Consider the following 23,701-nt stretch of genomic DNA (forward strand, 5'->3'; position numbering starts at 1 on the left):
TAAAGGAATGCATGAAAAAATCAGTGGCCCCCGTGAAAGAAATGGGGTTGACATTGGGCGGGGGCCAAGGGAATTCTGAATGCATGTATGACATTGCTGGATCTGTGTACAGAACTACATAACATGTTGACACTTGAATTTTTAAAATAATGACCAATAACATTATTTTTTTAAAGTAGCCAATAACTAGCCACAAACAGATTTCAAATTGTTGACCTTCTGTACTATTCAGTATTCTCTTATTAAAAGAACAAACATGACTCCCAGTATGTCACAGTTCATGTAATATTTGGCTTTTGTTAGAAAGCTGGCACAATTTCTTCACTTTGGAGGAAGTCTACTGAATTGTCTGGGAGACTGTGAACAAGGAAAGGAGCAAGATAAGAATTTTAACTCCCAAACTTGCTGCTGCTATTAAAATACCGTGTTTGTAAGTTGTGCACTTGCCAGGGAAATCTTAGTTTAGCCATTTTACTCAACGTTTCTCAGCTTTGCTCTGTGGATATTGGTGGTTTTCTGGGAAGGAAACAGCTTGGAACAAGGTTGGGAATGGCAGCTGAATATGTTTGTTTGAAACCTAAAAGTCTGGAAAGTATAACCTGGAAGAAAAGACCTACCTTACTGCATGCACTGCTGGAGAAGAGCATTCTGCTTCTGCAGGGGTTTTCCTTTTCACCCCCAACTAGATAATTTGAACAAATGAATGAATGGTCTTGATGATCTTTAGTAGGATCACAGCAGGGTTGCCCAAGATTAAGACATGCAGCTTTGAAGAAGAGAGCTGCCTTCTCATTACAGCTTGTAATCATTTGGAAGCCGGTTGTTGCTTACTATCTTCTGCTGTGAACCGTTTAGCAGCGTAATGGCAGATTCATCCATGTAATATTAGGATCTGTGCCTAGTAAGTGGGAATTGACCAACCTATAGAAAATGCAGCTTCCAAGAGTCATCACAATAATGCCTAGCTCTTCAACATAAAGTGGCCAGTCAAATATTGTGAGCTGTGCTCCTAAGGGACAAGGACTGAATCCACGAGGGGGTTCTCCTGTTTAAACCTCAGTGTAATGAATGAAAACAGTCCTACCAGTGCAAGAGCCAAGTATGATTCATTTCAGTAGGAGATGGGCAGGAGAACTTCCTGGATGCTGGTGTCCCATCTTTTTAGGTGTAACTGAGCTACCAGGCTTGAGCTCTTGGGACAGAGCAGGCTAGAAATCTACATAAAACGCCAAGTGGAGGGGCTAGCATTGCACTCACCTTTGGCCTCTATGGAGCCGTGTGTTCGGTCTTAATCCTGTGCTTTGTTACTGCACGATGGAGGTTGGTCTTCTTCCTTGTTCCTCATTTGTGCCCCTTCCTGTACATATTCATTCGTTGGATCTGGAATTTCTTTACATGGAGGCCTGGACTCCTCCGTTCGAACAAGGCAGGCTGCAGTGTCACGTTCTTTCGCAGGTATTATCTCCTTCTGGAGGCCACCAACTTGGTTCTCTTCTCCTTGTCCTACTGTTATCAGCCCTTGGCCTTCACCACTTCCTCCTTCCTTGTTCAACAGCTCACTACCTTTTCCTGCCTGCTCCCCACAAGGGTTCCGTTCACAATACGCACTTTTGTCTAAGCCACCTCCATAGACTATGGAATTGATTTCTTGAAGGTCGCACCCAGAAGTCTGCACCACATTCCCAGGCACTCCCTGAGAAGAGCTGCTATTCATATAGTTGCCCATGGGAGACAAATCAGTCCCAGTTACTGACTTACTGAGTTTGAGATCTGCCGCGGTCTCATCCGCTCTGATTGCGGGAGACATGCCCTGGGTTAGGCACCTCCTGGCTTTTTCATTTGCACCCTGCTCTTCACCTGCAGATTGGTTCCATTCATCTCTTTGGGCTTGAGGCAAGGGAGCACTGTGTTCTGGGGGCTTTATATTATTCTCTAGGCCTGCTGGGAAGTTATGCTCCTTGACTGCTTCACTAGCCAGAGCTTGTTTTTTCAGTTGCTCATTGGTCGAGGATCTCTAGAATGACAGAAGACAAAACTTTGCTTAGTTACTTATTACACAGTTGACTTAAAGAAACAACAGATTACCCTTACAAAGCTGTTGGTATCAGTAGCTGGCTACCAGAGGTGACTAAAGTCTCCCTTTCACTAGAGAGAAAACTAAAGCACAGCTACTGAGACTTGTGGGTATAGAAGAAGAAGAGAAGAGTTTGGATTTGATATCCCGCTTTATCACTACCCTAAGGAGTCTAGGGCAGTATACAACTTCTTCTCCTTCTCCTTCTTCTGTGAGCTTCATGGCTTACAACATAATCCTAATCATTCCTACTCAGAACTATACCCTGTTGAATTCAAAGGCAACATGGGGTTATAGAATTGCAGCCTTAGTTGTGATTTGGACCTGGTCCTAGCTCAGCACTCTAACTACTACACCACACTTGATGCAGGAAATGATTTGTCTGGCTCACATAATTCCTGTTTATAAGCAGTGCTGGGGCATGCAAACAACTGAGGCACAAATGGCCCTTTAAAAAAACCACCTAGCAACCAGAGTGGGAAAATGTACAGTACTTTAAAATATGCACAGTTCTTCATCGCAATGAAACAATTTATCATTTACACAAACATCTCCATATTAGGCCAAACCCTTCAAAATCAATTTGGCATATTTTGAAATACACTGCATAGGATTTGGCCTATTAATGATTTATTATTGGAGAGACAGAATATATTATATACGCAATATAACTGTTGTGACCTGGGACTGGGCAACGTTGAAGAAATTCCCAGGCCACTCTGGTAACACAGGGATCTTCCCTCATACTCATAAGCATTGGTTAAAGGATTAGCTTTTCTCACCTTCCCAGTGCAAGCTTCTGTGTGCCAAAGTAGAATGAAGCTGAAAAGTAGTATGAAGCTGAAAATCTTGGAGCAGTGACAGCAGAGTTCATAGGTACAACATAGCTACAACCCAATCCTTGAGGAGGATACAGGATTATTTCTTTCCCATCATGGGAGGGAAAGCAACTAGATGTGTTTCTGTGTGTGTATCTACATAAAAGCAGTGTGAGGGGAAAGAGTTAAGCATCTTCTTTCTCTCCTCCACTGCCTTACTCCAATCAGATCTGCAACCCCGTTAGATGCATTTCAGTTCAAGAAACATAAACCTCCAGAAGCCTGGTCAGGCATTAGTGAGAATCTCATCCAGCTTGGCCCCCCAGTTAATGGAAGACACTACCCTACTTTGATGAGTTAAGAACCAAGGGCTGTAGTTCTTCTGAATTAATGTAAAGCACAAGGCTTGGTGTTATTTTGTTTGGTAAGGCACTTCTGCTCAGTGGACCAAACCTGGCTTGCCAGGGTTGCCAACATCTCTCAGGAGGCTGTTTCCCCCAAAGCATGCCCACCTGAGGTGGCAAAGCTTGCTGATGAAACCAAATTGTCCAGGGTTGTTAAAACAAAAATGGATTGCAAAGAGCTCCAAAACAACAGGTGGGTAGCCACACCCACCCATCACAGTTGGCCTGCGAGGATAGATGCTGATAAGGATCTGACCCACAGAACCAAAAAAGGTTCCCTACTCCTGATCTAAGCAACACTCTATAGAGTAGACTCACCTGCTTATCAGGTTCATCCTTTACAAAGGGCATTTCTTCACCTTCCTTGGCATCCCATCTGTAAAACATCACACACAAAATGAGGGTTGTCAAATGTTGATAGGACTCCCTTTTGGATACTAGCTGTTTTGCCTAATCTGGGAGCTCCGTCTCCCTGCAGAGCAGAGGGTGTTGAACACAACCCTAGACAAGATTCCATGTTTTCCACCAGTAACAACCAGCCATTAAGAAGAAAAGGTGAAGCATGTAACCACTGACTATCTACTAACTATGATATCAGAGGATGAGGAGGATGAGTTGGGATTAAGTCTGTGTTCCTTGTTATTGTTTCTTTAAGCAGTTCTCAAAAACCAGGGAGTGAGAGCACAGGAGGTCTGTTCTTGCTCATGCTTGCCTCCGTTTTTGGAAACTGCCTATAAACCATGTTAGCTCTTGCGGCAATCCTTCTTATAAAGATGCTCAGATTGTCCAGATTCATCACAACATTTGCACTCGCAGCATCTAAAGAGCATATTCATCTTAATTCCAAAGGTTCATCAGGGGCCATTAATCTTTCACAAGCTGATTGTTAAAACTGTAATATAATAAAAACCATAAAATCAAATTTCTATTCCCAGACATTTGTCATTAGACTAACAGCATGTACCAGTGATTTATGGAGCTGTCTGCCACAGTTTGCGAACTAACACCAAGAGAAGGAATGTATTCCAGAGTATCTTCTATTTCACACACACAGAGCAAGTAACAGGTGAGTTGTTGCCGCTTTTCCTGACACAGACTCTATTAAAGTTTCTATTAAAATAGTACAAAATTTAGCAAAGCAATGTATATAGTATATTTACAGGGAGGTTATATTCTTCAGTATACAAGGGAAAATACAACTAATTGGAGCACTTTTTCCAGGAAAGCAGAAATCCAAGTGACTCAGTTTTCCTCAGTGTGAAGATGGAGTGATAGAGGAAAGTTCACCATCTTAGTTCATACTGACAAATTCAGGTTGCACAATTAAAGCTGAATTGTCGCTCCCTCCCCACTCAAATCGGACTTTGCAATAAGGAAAGTGACAGTAAAATGCAGTAGGAAATGTGGAATACCACTTGCTTGACAGAAAATTGCATCACCTCCCTGGGAATGCTCACTAAATTGCCCTCTATGAACCTTCCCACCAATGTTGTGCAACCAAATTGGGATGAATGCTCAATGGACAGGAGGTTTGGAAGGAATCTCCATTTATGTGCCAGACTTTGTCACTGTCAAGGCAATTTTTCTTCACAGGGAGATCACCTCATTCTTAGCTGGGGGTGCATGCAAGAATTATGTTGCATGCCACCCCAATCTCCGAGCGGTGCAAGTTTCCAGGGGTTCCAGGTGCTTACCCAGGGTTCAGTTTTCTTGGAATGAGACACAGTGGAGTCTGTGGTGTCTTTAGGATATGTGGTTAATTACACATATATACAACCTGAGACTATGATGGAGGGGCTCGCAGCATTAACACCCCAAGAGGGTCTTGCTTCTTCCATAGCCACAGCCTTTGATTCCACCAGAAAAAGGCATTGCTTTGACTCTCTGGCTTCCCAGCCTGCTGCTTCCAGCTTCCAGCTTCTAGCTCACATCATGCCACTCTCCACTCTGGCTTTTATCTTTCTAACTACCAGCAAGTTTGTGCCATTTGTCATCTGGCACAGAGTCACTCCCTTTGTTTCCTTAATGACCCATTACCTCACCAGGAAACTAGCTTGGCTATTCCAGAAATTTGAATCTTTGCTCAGATTTTAACACTTGCTGGATCCAAAAATTAGAAGGGCGTACAGCCCCTCCCCCCCAACTCATAACAGTTACCGTATTTCCCCTTCAGATATTTCCTAGCCATTGTGAACAGCAGCAGTTTAGAACTATCAGCCAATCTCCTAAACTATAGGGCGGAGTTGTTACTTGGCAACTTGGCTAGGACTGTTGTCAATCTCTAGCATTACTCCTGGATTCATTAAACCCCTTCTGTTTAAACCCCAATCTTACAGTACTGTATTAACACAGAACGAGGGCGTTGCTAATGCCCTTTAGAAAAAGAGATTAATGAACATGAAGCTGAGATTTTTCCTGTTCATTTGTTCCACTGGCAGCTGTTCTTTTGTACCTGTTTTCAGGTCACATGTGCATTACTATTTTTATATAAGTTCTAGCACCGTTGGTACCCAGTCTGTGCTATGGACTTCAGTCATTAATGTTTACATCACCATGCTGCCACTTCAGGTGTGTCAGCAGGTAGGTGGGTGGTTATAAAAAAATTAAATAAACCTCATCATCAGAGGTTGGTGGCAGAAGCAGCAGCACTGTTGGATACTGAGCAGCGCTGTTGCCACTACTCTGAACTCCTATGGGGATTTGCTATTCATACCACTCTAGGAGGTGGGCGGGAAACTGCCTTTCTGAAACAAATGCAATTTCATCACTGCTGGACAACACCTGTTGTTGGTATAGCACTGTAAGATGGGGCACTCGCAATCTTCTGCTGGAGGGTGAGCTCCACCTTGGTGTGCTTAGAGAAGCTGGGTTTGCAAATGACCTGATTCTGGTGCTGAAATTACACTCTCTGGGCTGGGAATTGTGTCTCCAGCAAGGGACTGTCCCAGGAACTGGATCCCAATGACTTCATTACACTTTCATGAGAGGGGGACAGTAGTATTTTATGGATGTGGCTATAACCTTGTATATATCTTATGGTGGCACTGAAGGTGGTTTCTCGGTGGGCATTGTGATCAGAGTTACCATTCTTCTCTTGCTCCCCACTGTTTACTTTATTACCAGACTCAATGATCACTTCTTGCCTTCCAGCCTCAGCTTCTGCCCCGATGATTACAAGTGGGGAAGAACTGCTTTCCAAGTACTGCTATGGTGTTATCTAGTTCAGGGGTAGGCAACCTAAGGCCCGGGGGCCGGATGCGGCCTGATCGCCTTCTCAATCCGGCACGTTTATGGTCCAGGAATCAGAGTGTTTTTCATGAGTAGAATGTGTGCTTTTATTTAAAATGCATCTCTGGGTGGGGCATAGGAATTCGTTCTCTTTTTTTCCCCAAAATATAGTCCGGCCCACCACCACGACTGCAAAAGGTTGCTGACCCCTTATCTAATTTATCAGGTTTCAGGGTAGGGGAGCTCAAGTCAAAGCTGATAAAAGAATAAGCCATTCATTACCCCTGATTTAACAAACCGTATCTATATTTTTTTGTTTGCCTGTGCTGTGGTGGTTGGTCTTAAGAGGTTTGCTTTGTTTTCCCACTCCAGTGGAGCTTTAAAATGCAAATGTAGCTGTATTTTCACCCTTTTCCTAAAGCATTTTTATGCTGCGAGAAATAAAAATGGCATAATTGCTCCTAATTACAGACAGAAGCAATGCTACTTATTGGAAGAAGCAAGAGATTTAAGTTTGCTGTACGGGCAAGGGCTAAGTCTCAGGAACAATCTCATTTATAAAGGCAAGTCCAAACACACCGATTTAATTTGAAAGCTCTAACTCAAACACCAGCAAGGAATAAAAAAACAAGTGTGATTTGTGATACACACATAAAGTTGAATAAGCAGACTATATTTAATGGGCCATAAAAGCCCAACAACAACATCTTTCTCCTGGAATAAGTTTCCCTTCTCATGCATAACAACTGCTTGCCTAATATAAGCTGCATATTACCACTGTGGCCGTGGAAATACTGTGCTGCTTTGCAGTTGTGTTACTGTCCATATGTGGACAATTCTGAGACGAAAAATCATAGGAGACAAATGGCAATGTGCCAAGGGCACTTTTAAGAGCAATTCTGATGTTCTGGACTAGATTTTAATGGAATTTAGGATAGGAGGAATCGAATAATACTTGCATGGAATTTCTATTCATTTGCGGATTCTGTTATAGTCTCATTTTAAAAGGCACAATTTGTGCATATGTATACTGTCGTCTCTCCCCCCCCCCCAGTGTAACTGCCCTGATAATGCCACACCATCTTTGATGTACATCTATAGACCAAATAAACGGAAACTGCTTCTATCAATAGTGTGGTCTAATAGCTAGAAAATTCCAAAAAGCGTAAGTCAAATTCTAGCTTCTTGTCTTGGCACTCCTTGACTAAGGATATGTTTGTGGGGTGGGGCAAGGGGGCGGGGCGGGAGGCTTTCTTTAATTACAGGTGCAGGAGGAGTTTCACTAAGATCACAGTAGAAGAGTTTGGATTTCATATCCTGCTTTATCACTACCCGAAGGAGTCTCAAAGCGGCTAACATTCTCCTTTCTCTTCCTCCCCCACAACAAACACTCTGTGGGGCTGAGAGACTTCAGAGAAGTATGACTAGCCCAAGGTCACCCAGCAGCTGCATGTGGAAGAGCGGAGACACGAACCTGGTTCACCAGATTACAAGTCCACCACTCTTAACCACTACACCACACTGGCTCTCCAGCACTGTAGTGTACTGGAGAAAGAAAGTTTAACACTTTCCTACCCAGCCACAATCCTGACGAAAATTATGCAGCTAGGGGGAAAAACCTCCTATTGGCACTATTCTAGCCCCCACTCTGGATTTGGGACAGACTAACAAAGAATTACTCATGCAATTGAACTCATTTTCAGTATAGTCTGGAAAAAGGAAATATGATTTGTTGCAATTATCTTCCTGGAGTCATTGCCTTTGGGTATTCATGTGCATTTTCCTTAGTGATGCAATCTATTCTTGAAACAGTTTATTCATGATACTGCCCCCCACCCCCCGAAAGGGACTGTAATTGGTAAGTTTTAAAGGGGGAAAAGTGCTTGTCCATTGAAAGTCAAATTTTTGAATGGATGGCAAGAGCTCTGAGATCAGCAACTAATCAAACAGTACATGACCTGGAGATGGGAGCAGTGGGTATGAAGATGGGCTGTGCATTATGACACTTGGAACACTGTTCTGCAAATACCGTATTTTTTGCTCTATAAGACTCACTTTTTCCCTCCTAAAAAGTAAGGGGAAATGCGTGTGCGTCTTATAGAGCGAATGCAGGCTGCGCAGCTATCACAGAAGCCAGAACAGCAAGAGGGATTGCTGCTTTCGCTACGCAGCGATCCCTCTTGCTGTTCTGGCTTCTGGGATTCAGAATATTTTTTTTCTTGTTTTCCTCCTCCAAAAACTAGGTGTGTCTTGTGGTCTGGTGCGTCTTATAGAGTGAAAAATATGGTAGTTCGTTTCAGTTTATTTGTGAAATGTGCAACATAGTTGGATAAGATTTGATTCCAAGAGTAAACCTCACTGAATTCAACAGCACTTACTTCAGAATACACATGGTTAGGCTGGCACTGTAATAAGTAAAGAAGTCTTCACTTTTCTTAAGAATTGGGAGTAGCAGTCTCCATTAGCATTTTGTGTTACTGACGTCTCCCTTTCAACAAACCACTGAATTGGAGCAAATGGCAATTTGTGGAAAACCTCAATTGCCATTTGTTGCATTTCTGCTTTATAGAGCGGGTTTTCGTGGGGAACACTCCAGGGTGGGGAAAAAGAACACTTGGATACGGAGCTTTGAAGCGTGGGGCTGAGCTTGGAAAGCATGGGGCAAAAGGGCTTGGTTTCCCCAGATATTACCAGGATTTCAAAGGTGGAATTGACATGGGGGGGGGGGATTTCTGAAAGGCGGTGCTTTGTCCTGGATCTTAGGCAAGTCAATAGAAAAATTGGGTTTTCCTTAAAGAAGCTCAACAACTTGGGGGTTTCCGTAAAAAAGCTCAACAAATTTCAGGATGTCCTGGTTTTTACTTTTTGAAATATGGCAACCCGAAGTGTGGATAAGGCCTGAGTGGAGATGCTCATTTTGGCTGAGCAGGCCTCCCGCCAGAGGCAGTGAAGTCCCATTGAAAGCTGCTCCCTTACCTTCTGGCTCTGCCTGTTAGTCTGTCCTTCCCTCTGGCTTTACTGCTCACTACTGGCAATGTTCTGGCAGCAGACTCACTGGTGCTTCTTCTGTGCTGACCTCCACCTAAAAGAAAAATGCCATGAGCCAAGGCTAGCCAGTCCAGCACCAGGCCACAATATGCCGCAGTTCTGACATCCATGGCTAAAGAAGGGCCCAGCAGCCATGAGGACTGGAAGTAGAAGTGTCACAGAATCCTTGCATGGTATCCAATGAAACAGTTACATTGCACAGCTAAAGCGTTTTGCTCTAGTGTAACCTCCCCACTTTTTCTCTCCCTGTGCACCTCTTTTCCAGGGGTTCCCCCTACTCTCCGGAACAGATTGAGGGGGGGAGCATGGGATGAGGAGAAGGTCGAGAAGTTACGTGCAGCTGAACGTCACTGCACTGGCCTGTTTAGTTGGATGTCACCCATGCAGTTAGCCAGGGACAAGGGGATTGCACTGAGAAAGATAAAAGTGTCCACTTTCATGGGGTTTCAGGATTTTGGTCTGAAGGCGTGTGCCACTCAGCAAGCTTGCTGAAGCTAAGCAGGTCTGGATCTGGTCAGTGTATAGGTGGGAGCTTGCCTGGCTCTTCATAGCAGGGAGAGGGGGAGGCAGGCTGGCTAGAAATGCCTAAGCAAACTTCCAAAATCAAACAGTGGGGGTGTTTTTTGTGAGCCTTCCTGTCCTGATTCAGTTATTTCCTTGCTTGCTTCTTTGGTTATCCAAATACCACTCTTCCCCCATCTCTGTATGCTATTCAGCCACAAAGTCCATGGAACTTCCTGGTGCAGTCCTCTTCAACTATTCCCAGAATGCTCCCTGGTTGCAAAGCTTTGGTTCACATGTCTGGAAACTATAACCCCTGCAACATGCCCACTCTGATTGTCCTATATGGAACCATCCCCAGCCTGCCTCCTAGCATACAGCATTTCTGCTCTGCTTCTCGTCAGCTTTGTCCTTGGCTGTTAGCCAGCAGTGTGCCCTCTTTGCAAGGAAAGAGACAGTATAGGGTTGATGAATCTTGCTTTTGGGGGAGGGGGATTTCAGTTCTCCTTTACTTCAGTGTCCCAAATATTCCCATCGAGCTGTGATGTCACAGAAAGGTGCAAGAAATAGCAGCAGAAATATAGCAATGGAAGGAAGCACAAACCCACAGAAATATTCGCAATTAGCATCTGAAGGTCAGGGAAAGTATGATATCCAGGGCCTCTACAAATGCAACATTAACTCTGGGCCTGGAGTGATGGCAAGATGGTCTTGGGGGCAAAAACTTCCTATCTAGGAAATGTTTTTGTGATACATCTGACATGGAAAAGAAAGCCAGCATTTACATTACGGCTGAACTGAACTCAGCCCTGTTCCTGAGACTTACTTTTTCCTTCAGAAGGCAAGGTTCGGTGCTGGGACTTCCTGGCATTTCTTCCTCCTTGAAAGGACAAAGCATGTAACAGAGCAGGATCATGTAACAACAAATTCCATCCCGCAGCAGCAGCAGCAGCAGCAGCAGCAGCAGCAGAGCACAGATTGCCTAATTTGATGTAAAAACAGTTTGCACATCTAGGAAGGGGAGGATCAGAGGATTCATCAGCTAATATAAAAATCTGTACATTGGTGAAAAGGGAATCGAAAAAAGAGCTAGTATAACAGTGGTGAGCAAAAAAAAGTGAACATTTTTTTAGAAATCTATGTGCAGGTTGAAATCTTCAACATTTATTGAAAAGTTGCTTCCAAATATCTTTTGTTTTGTGAATCGGAACATAGAATTTGAATTCTATCTGCCTCGCTTAGAGGCACTGTCTTCAGTCTCTTTTCTAACCCCCACCCCCAAGATAAAAACTTTCTAATTTTCACAGTAGTCAGAGACTTATTACAAAGGCAGACAGTGGATTTTGACCTAGTCAATATAGGCAATTGGAGTGTCCCTTCTGGTGAATGCAGAGTTCAGGGATGGAGTTCTGGGGAACATCTCAAGAGAATACCATGCAGCACACATGAGAGCCCTAAGAAGCAAGCTGTGCTCTGACTTTTCCTTTATGGTACAGGAAAAAAATTATTGTTTTATTTGCACTTTAACTGTCTCATATCCCCAGCTGGTACAGAAATAAAGAACTCACATGAGTAAAGAAAGAACACAGTGCAAGAATCTTTGAGAGTTGCCCATGATTCCCCAACCTCAGCCCCTGTTCCAAAACACTGGACAAACTGCTTAACATTGCTATTCCCACATACATGCTTTTCCCCCCACCTAGAGAGCCACACAGAAACAGGATTGGCTTAGCAACTGCTCTTGAAAGTTTGCACACCAGGTTTAGGGGTGTCTTCCACCATCCACTTCAACGACATAAAACTACTACTGTGGGTCACACCTCAAAATGAAGACATGAAAAACTGGGATGGGAGTGACAAGGGCCCAGCATCTTCTGACAAAGGCATGCCTTTAAAAAGGTATGAAAGAAGTAGCCTTGAGACTTGGAGCCACATTAGGAGAGGCCTGAATATCTGAGACAAAGCAAACAAGATATGCAAGAGTTGCATTTTTTTGAACCTGACATCAACTTATTTATTCACTTATTGAATGTCTATTCTGTCCTTCCTTGTGAAGGAGTCTGGGGAGTGGGGGCAAACAGATCCACAATTTAAGCACAAAAAGGAAAAGGAAACCAATTCTAGAACAGTTAAAAGCAGTCAGAAAAGCAGTTGCTGGTAAATACATGTCCAGTCCTTTGCTCACCTTTCTTGTTGTGGACACAATCCAAAGCTGGCTCTCCATCTTTAGTATCATCAAACCTGCAAATGAAAGAATAGTTCAGGTATGAAGCTGGGGCAGAGAAGAATCTTCCCAAAAGGTCATGTTAAATTTAACACATTAACAAATGACTGTGTGAACCCACCCCTTGTTATGAAACAGTCCTTGCTTTTGCCTGCCCTGAAAACTGCTGCCAAACAGTTTTGCCAAGTGGCTGGCTGCAAATTCTGTGTTTTTAGGTCAGTTTTAAAATACAAAATAACCAGTATCTCCCTTCGGAATCCCTGTGGACTGTATGGAGGGCATTCACTAGTAAATTAGACTGGCTTTTAGTTAAACAAATATAAATTGTGATGTCCTCCTTTACAAGGGGCCCTTTTCTTATCAACATGAGTTGCCTTTTTCTCCTTAACTTGCACATGCCCTGATGTTCATAGAATTATAGAATTTTAGCACTGGAAGGGACCCAAATGGTCATCTAGTCCAACCCCGGCAATGCAGGAATCCCAACTAACGTATCCATGACATATAGCCATCCAACCTCTGGTTAAAAACCTCCAAGGAAGGAGAGTCCATCTTATAATGGATCCTCTGTGGGTAGTTGACTCTGAGCCATCTATTTAGGCACAGACATTGATATACTACCTCTTTCTCTAGCAATCACAAGCCCCATAAAGTCCACAAAGCCCCAAGAGTAGCATGAAGCATATTACTTCCCATCAGCTTTCTAGCTCCCTCCAGGATATTTTTCCTATCACTGACCTCTTTGCAGGCTACAATCTGCCTTGGCCAGCCTGGTACCCTCTAGATGTTTTGGACTGCAATTCCCACCAGCCCCATCAAGCGCAAGCACAGGGAGGCTGATGGGGGTTGTAGTCTAAAACAGTTCTGTTTTTTTAGAAAATAGATGCCGGAACTCACCATGAACACTTCCCTTGTTCTCTTTGAATGCCAATGGCACCCACCTGAGAGGTGCCAGAACTGAGCTCCGGTGAGTTCCGCCTGAAAAAGCCCTGGTCCGAAACAACTGGAGGGCACTGGGTTGGTAAAAGATGACCTACAGCAGGCATGGCCAAACTTGGCCCTCCAGCTGTTTTGGGACTACAACTCCCATCATCCCAAGCTAGCAGGACCGGCAGTCAGGGATGATGGGAACTGTAGTCCCCAAACAGCTGAAGGGCCAGGTTTGGCCATGCCTGGCCTACAGCATGAAGAGTGTGTGTTGACTGGGAGACAACTTACATGTGCTCTGATTTTTCTGTGTCCCAAGCCCGTCGCCATTCCCCCCTTGCGTTCTTGTGGCGTGCCAGTCGCTCCAGGTCAATCTGATCCCGTTCCTTCTTCCACCGCATGTATTCCGACCGCTCTCTCCCGGTCAGGGTAGAGCCCTTATCCCCTGGGCTCTTCTGAGGAGATTTTCCTCTCTCCTAATTGAAACAAAACAATATGTGATTAATGTGGAAGGACTTCCTGGGCGTCCAGAGTTCAAGCTGATGATCACTGCAGCGATTATAAATCTCTTAGGCTGTTTCGATCTGCTGGTCCTTTGGCTGACCATCTCACCTTCCTGCGTTATGGCCAATCCAATTCGTATATGGGTGGCTGCTTGAAGGGCTTCTCAATGACAACTCGGCTCCTTCAGCACTTGGATGCAGCTATCCTGACTTCAGAAAGGGTAGTGAAAGGGGAAGGAATACGAAGGAGGAAGTAGGTGTCTCTAGGCTTGCAAAAGTTTCACTTCACCATCATGCTGGCCAGTCAGGAAGCTACTGTTTGGGCCTAGTTTGATCAGCTCTCAAAAGTGGTGTCGCAAGCAAAGTGTTTTATTGTGGGCATATTCCACAGCATGTTCTTGACATAATAAGAATTGCCTTAGTGGTGGATTTATTCTGCTTTATTAGTTGCTCTGGGCTGCTTTCCTATTGTCACCACATTATTGCTGCCCAAAGTGGCTCAGGTGCAACAAAAAGAAGGACAATAAAAAACAACAACCCAGAACATTTGTGATGTGAAAAGTTATGGGATTTCAGGCTACAGGATATACACCAATTAGAAACAAAGCAGTCTGGCCACCCTGAAATGTTTGCTGGTGCAACTAGCATTGAAAGCTGGATTGCGATGGCCACTTCCAATAGCACCATAATTATGAACGCAGAATGAAAACGATGTTTGGAGGGGCTTTTATAAAGATTGTTGGGGGTTTTGTGCTGCTTGACCCTGTGAAGCTGTCTTTTTCGGAAGTCCTGCTCCAGCCTCCCTCACCTTCAGAAATAAGGTAGGTGCTGACAGGGAAGAAAGTCATCTTTGTAGTGGTGTCCAATTTACAGAAGGCCACCCCCCCATGGAATCATAAGGTGCTAAGTCATCATTGGCTTTTAGGGACTAAATGAAGGCAGTTTTTTTACACCTACGTATTGAATGGCTGAGCTGCTATTCTCTTGCGGTTCCATTTCTCAGCTCCTGCTCCAGTTTGGGAAGCTATTTTTATCTGCTGCTATTTTTGTTGTTTTGCTTACATATCCCACTTTGTGCTGTTTTAATTGGATTTTATTGCAAACTGAGCCTATTGGTTATTAATATTTTAAGCTATCTCAAAGGTAAAGGTAAATGACCTCTGGATTAAGTCCAATCACCTATTTATCTCCTTGCACTGGTATGCTTTCGAACTGCTAGATTGGCAGAAGCTGGGACAGAGCAATGGGAGCTCACTCCGTTGCGCAGATTTGAACTGCCGACCTTCCGATCAGCAAGCCCCAAAGGCTCAGTGGTTTAGGCCACAGCACCGCCTGTGTCCTGCCACCTCAAAGAATGTATAGTCAAAAGGCAGTATAAGTATGCTTTAAAAAACAAGTAAAAAATACTACTTAGCTTATTATTTATTTATTTATTTATTTAAAGTATTTATATACCACAATTCATGGAGATATTACAGTGGTTTACAAAACTAAAAACAAACAAACCCTAAAACAATCAAATAACTAAAATGCAACAAAGTAAGAAAAACAGCACAGCGGAACATTATAAAAGGAAGAATAAAATACTAATTATAAATGGCCAAACAAAAACAATGTATTGGCCTGCCCTCTTTCCTCTTTATATTGTTATCAGTTTGTGGGTGCCAGAATCCTTTAATCCCTTAAATCTGCAAGTGTTAAAATATAAAACAGGCTAGCTTCCTCATGAGGTAATTACCCAGGAGATGGGCCATTAAGAGAACAAAGGAAAAGGGGCTCTGTGTCAGACAGCAAATGGGTGGAGCCCCTCCTTCAGCTCTTTGATAGTTCAAAAGACAAAGCCTGAGTCAACCCCTCCATCATAGGCTCAGGTTGTATATTATGTGTAATTAAGCCATATAACCTAAAGACACCACAGTCTCTGCTGTGCCTCATTCCAAAGGAAACACAAACCCTGGAACCCCTGGAAACTTGTATCATTTGGAGATTCTGTCATTTGGGCGTTCAGGGAAGTTTATAACGTGTGATATTTTACTGTATTTTTGGTTTCTATGGAAGCCGCCCAGAGTGGCTGGGGAGGCCCAGCCAGATGGGCGGGGTATAAATAATAAATTATGATGATGATGATGATGATGATGATGATGATGGCTAGGAATATATTGTTGCATGTCACCCCAATCAAAATCCCCTGCTTGAGTAATCTGAGAGTCTTGGGTAGCTTAAATGCTCTTTATTTCCTATATCCTCCTGAGCTGCAGAACGTCAAAGGATGCTCTGCAATGGAGGCATCTAGGTGCCAATGTTTGGGGCCCCTAAGGAACAAAGGAACTATCTCCTCTGTGTGGGCTTCCAAATGACCCATGCACAAGTTTGTGTTGATGCTCTTCCAAGAAACACTCCAGGATTCAACACCTGACAAAATGCTTCATCAGAACAGATAATTCTGCACAGGCACCTAATGCCGATTAACGAACAGTTGACACCGCACACTCCTGAGGTGGCAAATGCAAATGGCTAACTGCTCACTTGGCACACACAGTTACACAAATGGCTCGCACAGCTCATTGATCGCAAGATTTGTTAAAACAGATGCTCACTACCTGAGCTGGAGCAGTAAATGGTGCCCTCCTCAAATCAAGGGGCCTGGTATCCAAGGCTGAACAGCTTCTTTTGGACCTTGAGGCAAAAAACCCCCACCTCTCTCTCCTTCTCTCTTGCAGGAAAAATACAATAATGTAAAATAAATAACAAACAGCTGGCTGCCTTTTCATGACCCAAATCAGCTGCCTGAGACAGCCACCTCTACCTAAAGAAAAGGACAGTCCTGTGGTTAGACAGGCCACTATTTATCTTATACCGCAGATGGGATGGTGAGATTGAGGGAGAGTAGCCCAACTCTGACCACCTAGTGAGATGACAGCTGAGACTGGGCCTTCCTAGTTAACAACTCATGAACTAGCCACTATGCCACACTATAGAGCAGCCTTCGTCAACCTGGTGCCCTCCAGATACAGTGGTACCTCGGGTTAAGAACCTAATTCGTTCTGGAGGTCCGTTCTTAACCTGAAACTGTTCTTAACCTGAGGTACCACTTTAGCTAATGGGGCCTCCTGCTGCCGCCGCGCCACCACCACACAATTTCTGTTCTCGTCCTGAAGCAAAGTTCTTAACCCGAGGTACTATTTCTGGGTTAGCGGAGTCTGTAACCTGAAGCGTCTGTAACCCGAGGTACCACTGTATTTCGCACTACAATTACCATCAGCCCCAGCCAGCATTGCCATGTTGATGTGGGTTGAAGGGGATTGTGGTCCAAAATATCAGGCGTGCACTATGCTGGGGGAAAGTGCTATAGTGCTGCACTACGTATAAATGTTTGTACCTGTATAGTTGGTCCCAGAAGGACAGGGAGCTCAGAGCATGCTGCATAATGAGCCTCCAGTATACAAGTCAGAACAATGTACTTTGAGCAGGAAATTTGTTTGCTTGCGCTGCCTGAGGCCTCATGATTTATTGTTCCATTCGGCGTTGTAGCAGCTGAATGCTGGTCTTGCTTGAATGCTTAAGACCTTAACGAAAAGTGGCTGCTCAGAACAAGAAGGAATGAATTTGAAAGAAAGCCATCAACACAGCAAGAGTTTAGTGTAGCCCACCAGATGTGGGAGCCAACCAGCAGCTCTCTGAACTGAAGGGAGGCCCCAGAGCATATTGCTGAATATACACGTCCTGTGACGTTCATTGTCTGCGGATAAATCAATATTCCATATTTCTCCCCTTCAAAGAAGGCCACACGCACGCACACACCCTGAACAAGAATTAACACCCTTGGCATTTCATTGCAGATCAAAATAGAACTGAGGAAAATTAGAGGCTGAGGAACCTGTTGCCAAGGAGACACACCTATGTGGGTGGGCAAAGGAGCGAAAGAACAGCAACACTTTACTTCTCCACCAAAGGGAATTTAGGGGCCTGACAAGCCTATCCCACATGTGGGTGGAGAAGCAAGAAGTTAGGATCTCTACTGTGAGCAATAGAAAAGCACCCCAGAGGCTCAGGACACCCTCCAGCCACTTCCGTTTCTGGCCTCCCCAAAATTGCTTCCCATAACCATACCTGCGCCTCACCTGCCAGACTCAGGAGTTTGATGAGAAATGAGAAATAAGAGATATATTTCTATATCAGAGAGCCTGCTGGAGCACTGGAATAGCATGTGAATGAAATCTATGAATCGGGGGGGGGGGTGTATCCAGGACATCTAGGAGATTACTGTGCAGGGGAATTGGAATGACTATTCCAAACCTGGCAAATTGATCAGCAAGAATCGCAGCTGATGTCCACTGTTTGTTGACTTATGAGCTCAAGTGAGAGACTCTGGATTTAGCCAGAATATGTTTATTTTTAATAGCTCAAAAAAGAGTGCTAGATTCCCAAATATCGACACCCCCTCAGTCTAAACAAGGGGTGGAACTGCCATCAGAAGGGATGATGAACTGCTTTGTAGAATATAGCCAACTCGAACTGAAAGTGTGGCTTGAAGCGGGTGGGGGAGGCAGCTCATGTTTACAGATTTGCCTGCTGAATCATGTATCTTCTGGGCAATATGAGATGTAAGAAGCAACCCAGCTTTTCCAAGGATGACTGCACTTTGTATTAAGGAAGTGAGCAGCAGATATTCACTGTTGGGAGCCAGCTCAGGGCAAGGGCAGGGAGCTGTTTACCACGCTGACCAGGGCCTCAGCTCAGCTTGGCCACAGCTGCGCTTCTTGGGCCATAAGGGAGTGACACAGATCAGATCAGCTCACTGTGCTCCCTGGGCTGCAGCTGGAGCTCAGGCTAATGAATCACTTCACCGGGAAAGGGAGGCTTATTCAATTTGTGCTCCGTTAATTACGAGCATTCGTCGGCTCAAGGGAGCCAAGGCTTCCTTCTGGGTCTGCGCTGAACAGTGAGCAGAGCCAAATCTATTGCAAAAAAAGAGTCACCCCCTTGCAATCTGAGAGTGACGTGTTTTTCGTTGTTAACGCCGGCAGTTAGCAGCCTCTGGATCAACACCCCTCCTTCCCAAAGAGCTTACTACAGCTGCAAGAATGAATCGCGTGTGACAGGTCTTAGTCATACAGCTTGATGGAGCAGTGAAAGAATTTGCACGGTGGTGCAAGGATGGCGCAGGAACAGTACAGGCGTTGCATGCCCAGCCTGAGCATTTTCCTGCCACAAACCTTTTTGACCTCAAGCAAAGCATCATGGCTTCATTTTGCGCTCCAAGTAAAGCAGGTCCCTCCTGCACCTTGGCTGCAGTCCTTGTCAAATTAAAGCACTCAACTTGGCAAGCAAGTTCCCCCTCCTATTCCTTTGCTGTTTGAAAATGTAATACATTCAGGTGAGGATGGCTAAAGTCGTCCTGTGCTTCTGGCACCCTCTGGTGGCCTGTGTGCTGAACAGCACTGTGATGGCATCCCACAAAACGGCATTACTTAGCATTGCACCATACTGGAAACGGATTGGCTGGACCAAGCCATCGATTAACGGTGCATCAGGTGCTTGCTTTTATCCCCTTTAGCATCTGAAGAAGTGTGCATGCAAACAAAAGCTCATACCAATAACAAACTTAGTTGGTCTCTAAGGTGCTACTGGACGGAATTTTTTTATTTTGTTTCGACTACGGCAGACCAACACGGCTACCTACCTGTAACGGACACATCTCTGTTTACAATGAGGTCACGTGTCTTGTGCCCACAAGTCACCTCAGTGTGAGATAAACATAGTGGCAAGCAAAACTGCCTTATTTGCTGATAGGGAAGAATCCTTCTAAAGACCTTAAGCAGAATTTCCTGTAGCTCCGTCTCCCCCTACATTCACTGCTGTCACTGACCATGCAGTACTGGTGGCAATACTGCAGCCAACACATAAGCACTAGGATGCTCTCTGTGGCAAATCAGGGCACAAAGCCAACTGGCTCATTTAAGTAGTTCAGCTGTGCATGTTGTAGCTAGCCACTGTCAGGGCCGGCCCAAGACATTTTGGCACCTGAGGCAAACCTCAAAATGTTTTTTAAAAAGCAAACCAACAATAAAGGCAAGGCTACCACCTCCCAAGGTAGTCTGTTCCACTGTCAAACCACTCTTACTGTCAGAAAGTTCTTCCTTAGGTTTAGTCAGAATCTTCTTGTGCATTTAGTCAGAATTGACTTGTGAATTGGTGTTTTCTGTTGTCAAATCCAGCCACTGATGGTTAGTGAATTAAGCCAGTCAGCCCTGCTCCCTGTTGACGGAAATTGTCATTAAAGACTGCTCTCACCTTTCTGACAAGCACATTCTCTGAATGTTTGTCACCCTCTGACCACCTCCTCTCCACCGTTCTCTTTTCATCCACCTGCAAGGACACAAAAGGGAATATTTATTCAGGAGCAAAGAAGCATCAGCACAAGCTAAAAAGATCAGATTCTCCTGCCAGGATTTTAATTTTAATTTTTTTAAGAACAGACAATACAGAAGAAACCAAGGATTGTCAGGTCCAGACAATGGAACAGAGGAAAAGGTTGGGAAACAAGATGGGGAAGAAGGACAAGAGCAAAATTCTTACCAAATCCTTTCTATTCCACACTGCTGCCAGAAAGGAAAAGCAGATCCGTAGTTAAAAGCCTTGTCTTTACCATCAAGATGAGCACTTCCAACCAAAATTAGCACACACAAATAGCACTGGAACATTTCTCTAGTTAGTTAGTTAGTTAGTTAGTTAGTTAGTTAGTCCTTGCTATTTCTATAGCACTTTTGATGTGAAAAGTGCTTTACAAATTCTGGGCACGATTCAGCTAGAGTTAAACACTCTGAAGCCATCAGGTTGTCCATGGGAATAATTTAAGCCAAATCTTCATTCTCAGTGGGACTGCAAGGTGCTTAACTTTTGCTAGAGCTTCCTCAGTTATCGTGCAGGCCCTCACCACAATCTTGTGGTGCAGGTTATTGTTCTCATTTTATAGAGGGAAAATATCACATTGGTTGTGGGTTGGCCCCAAAGATACCCTTTTGCATGCAGAAAGCACCTTCCACTCACAGAAGGGCTGTTTGATGCATTGTGATAAATCAACATAAACAAGAAAAGAAGTGCTTCTGCTTGTACACGAGTTTGCAAAAAATCTTGACAAAGGACATCTCCCGACTGCTGTTATATTGCAGGTGTATTCTGAAACATGTTCTTGACCCAGTAATAGTGCATTGGTGGTAAATTTATTTTGCTTTATTAATCGTTCTTTGATTCTTCTCCAGTGCTTCTACATTATTACTGTCTAGAGGGAGTCTAACAACAAAAGCAGGACAATAAAAAAACCCAGAGCATTTGTGGCATGAAAAGTTACAGGGTTTTAGCAGGACCTTACGTGCTGTTTAGAAGCAGTATGTCTGCCTCAAAACTTCTTCAGGGCAAATAGTATTGACAGAGGACCCATGACCCATGACCACCCCAATCATGAGCACAAATGAATATGCAGTAATAAGGACATTCCGTTTTCCTTTAACATCAGTGATCTGGTGGCCAGCTGGGGAAGACTGCAGGCCGGCCTGCAGATTGGCCAATGGTAGACAAGCCTGGGTCTGGGGATTCTTCAGGGGGAGGGTCAACCCAGCCAATGGGCGTTGCTAGGGCCCACCCCATAGGGAATAAATTGTGGGCAGGCCAGCATTCCTCCACAATCTTTTCATGGGATCTTCCATATCAGTTGCCATTGTTCAGGGCTGGGCAGGCAGGAATTTTTCCACTTGTCCAATTGGCATTGGCCACTTGGTTTTCACCTACCTCATAGTAATTGTCACAACTTTGTGAGGTTAGGCACTGGGTAAGCCTTAGTCTGGTCTGGAGGTGATGTTGTAGCCTCTTCTTGCCCCTCCTTGGTTAAGGGTATTCTGTTAAGGGGATCCATGAAGAGTTGCTTCTGCCCGATGCCCAGATGGGGGCTAGGGCCATAGAACTCCTCCAGAGGGGACCCCCCGGGGCTACCCCTATTTGATGTAGGTCATAGGGCCTCCCCCATGTTGTGATTTACCCTTAGGTACACTCACAGCAGATGGGCTGGATTTAAAGAAATGGCTTCACCCAATGCCAAACCTTTCACATCTGCAACCAATAAAGTTGTGGCCTATTTGAACTCAAAATCTATATGCTGCTGTCTTGTATGGTTGCTCATTACATAGGGAGCAACTGCGTTGTGGGGCCTTGGCATGCAGCTGGAAGACATCTGGAGTAGAAGCATCAGAATTGCCACAGAGACAGAAAGATGAAACTCTGGCAAGTGACTATTGTTCAGTGGCAGAACACATCCTATCATTTTGAAGGTCCCACAACAGGTGATGAGAAAGCCCTCTCTGTTTGAGACCTGGAGAGTCACTGTTAGTCAGAGTTGACAGTACTAGGCTAAATAGCTAAACTGACCCTGATATACAGCAGCTTGCTATATTCCTAGCTGCAGTTGGCTGAAGCAGAGGTACAGCTGTAGCTTCATTGAGAGCTTGTGTGAGATTAGCACTTGTGTTGTCTGCTTGCTAGCAATATCTCTGCTTGCTTATTTGTAAACAAAGAGATATTACCAAGGCACCACGAATCTCCGGTACATTCTCAGCCAAAGGAAATGACTCAGAAATGCTATTCCTGGGACTTACCACCACTCAGGGAAAGTGAGGAGTGTATAACAATGCTTAGAATCTATCGTGCAACACTCACTTCACTTCCCAGGGCAATGAGAAGTTCCAGGAAGGCAATGCATGATCAGATTTAGTTTCTCTTGGAAAGCAGTCACTGGAGACTTATTGGAGTTTTGTAATATTTACATTATTAATCAGAGAACAGCAGTTCATCTGAACTATTATGAGGAGGAATCCACAATACGTATCTCTCTGCTGGCAGCCAGTCTCAAAGCCCAGCATCATGTACACATAATCCACTTGATTTATCCAAGTTCCCCAGTAGCCACTGAGCAACAATACAGGCTTTTAGCAAGTGGCACCATTTGGAAATCAGTAACTTCATGTTCCACTAGGGCTGGAGTTCACATAAGCAGATATTATCTTGCTATGTAGTCCAAAAGGCACCCCACATCCCAGTACGCAAGAGGGAAGGAGACTTGGAAGAATCTTGAAGCTTACAGAAGTGCAAAAATATTTTGGGGGTGGAAATCCATAAAGTGGGAGGCCCTCATAACAGTCCATTGAGAACCTTGGCTGACTGTTGGAGGGGGCAGAAAACTGGGGGTGGGGTGAAATGGGGTAGCTGAAATGCTGAACAGAGGTTTCTGTACTGCAAGATTTTCATGATCAGCCTCATCTATTGACACTTTCCCACAAAATTGTGCCCCAAGTGCTCACAACGTATCAAGTGAATAATTAAATATATAACAAATACACACACACACACACACACACACACACACACACGAGAAATAATACCATCACTAAATAAATACAAAAAAGATCTGTACAAGTTTGTTTGAAAGAATATGAACAAGCCAAGCTAATCTGACAGCTTGAAACTAAACCGGGGAGAGAGAATAATGCCCAACACAGAAATAAAAAGTAGTATGCAAAACTTCCACATGCTCCAGATGCATCTATCTCTCATAGTTTGGATCCAAGACTCAACTTCAAACATCCAGGGAACCCACCACCCCAGCTCTCTCCTGGGGTAGTGAAGAGGGGCCTTCAGGCCACCATTATCAGGACTCTGCCAACAACTCCATACAGAGGCCAAAAACTTTCATTCCACATTCTCCCACCAATCGACATGCATTCATGCAGGCTGGGGGTTGTAAACAAGTTTCTGGGGGTTTGTACTACCCTTTCCCTTGCAGCAATTTCTGACATGGTGGTTTTTATAGTTCTTTCTCCTGTGCTTTTTTTCTGGGGGGATGCAGGGGTACACATACCCTTAAACATTTTGTGAATCTTTGTACTTTTGTCCATTTACTGTATTTATTTTTCCTGATTTGAACT

The 23,701-nt window shown here is 44.3% G+C and overlaps 1 protein-coding gene across 2 annotated transcripts in view; it reads right to left on the reverse strand.

The window, feature by feature from the left end:
- Nucleotides 1-490: 490 nt before the first annotated feature.
- Nucleotides 491-23,701, reverse strand: part of CCDC9B (coiled-coil domain containing 9B) — a 46,411-nt gene continuing 23,200 nt past the window's right edge. For both annotated transcript variants that reach the window (XM_053382401.1, XM_053382410.1), the window contains exons 6-12: nucleotides 20,022-20,096; nucleotides 13,516-13,700; nucleotides 12,259-12,314; nucleotides 10,900-10,953; nucleotides 9,501-9,606; nucleotides 3,615-3,672; nucleotides 491-2,014 (exon numbers count right to left, since the gene is read on the reverse strand). In XM_053382401.1, the coding sequence (XP_053238376.1) occupies nucleotides 1,289-2,014; nucleotides 3,615-3,672; nucleotides 9,501-9,606; nucleotides 10,900-10,953; nucleotides 12,259-12,314; nucleotides 13,516-13,700; nucleotides 20,022-20,096 (1,260 nt within the window). In that variant the 3' untranslated portion in view covers nucleotides 491-1,288. The remainder of the gene's footprint in view (nucleotides 2,015-3,614; nucleotides 3,673-9,500; nucleotides 9,607-10,899; nucleotides 10,954-12,258; nucleotides 12,315-13,515; nucleotides 13,701-20,021; nucleotides 20,097-23,701) is intronic.

Source organism: Podarcis raffonei, chromosome 1 (genome assembly GCF_027172205.1).
Source record: "Podarcis raffonei isolate rPodRaf1 chromosome 1, rPodRaf1.pri, whole genome shotgun sequence".
Classification (NCBI taxonomy): Eukaryota; Metazoa; Chordata; class Lepidosauria; order Squamata; family Lacertidae; genus Podarcis; species Podarcis raffonei.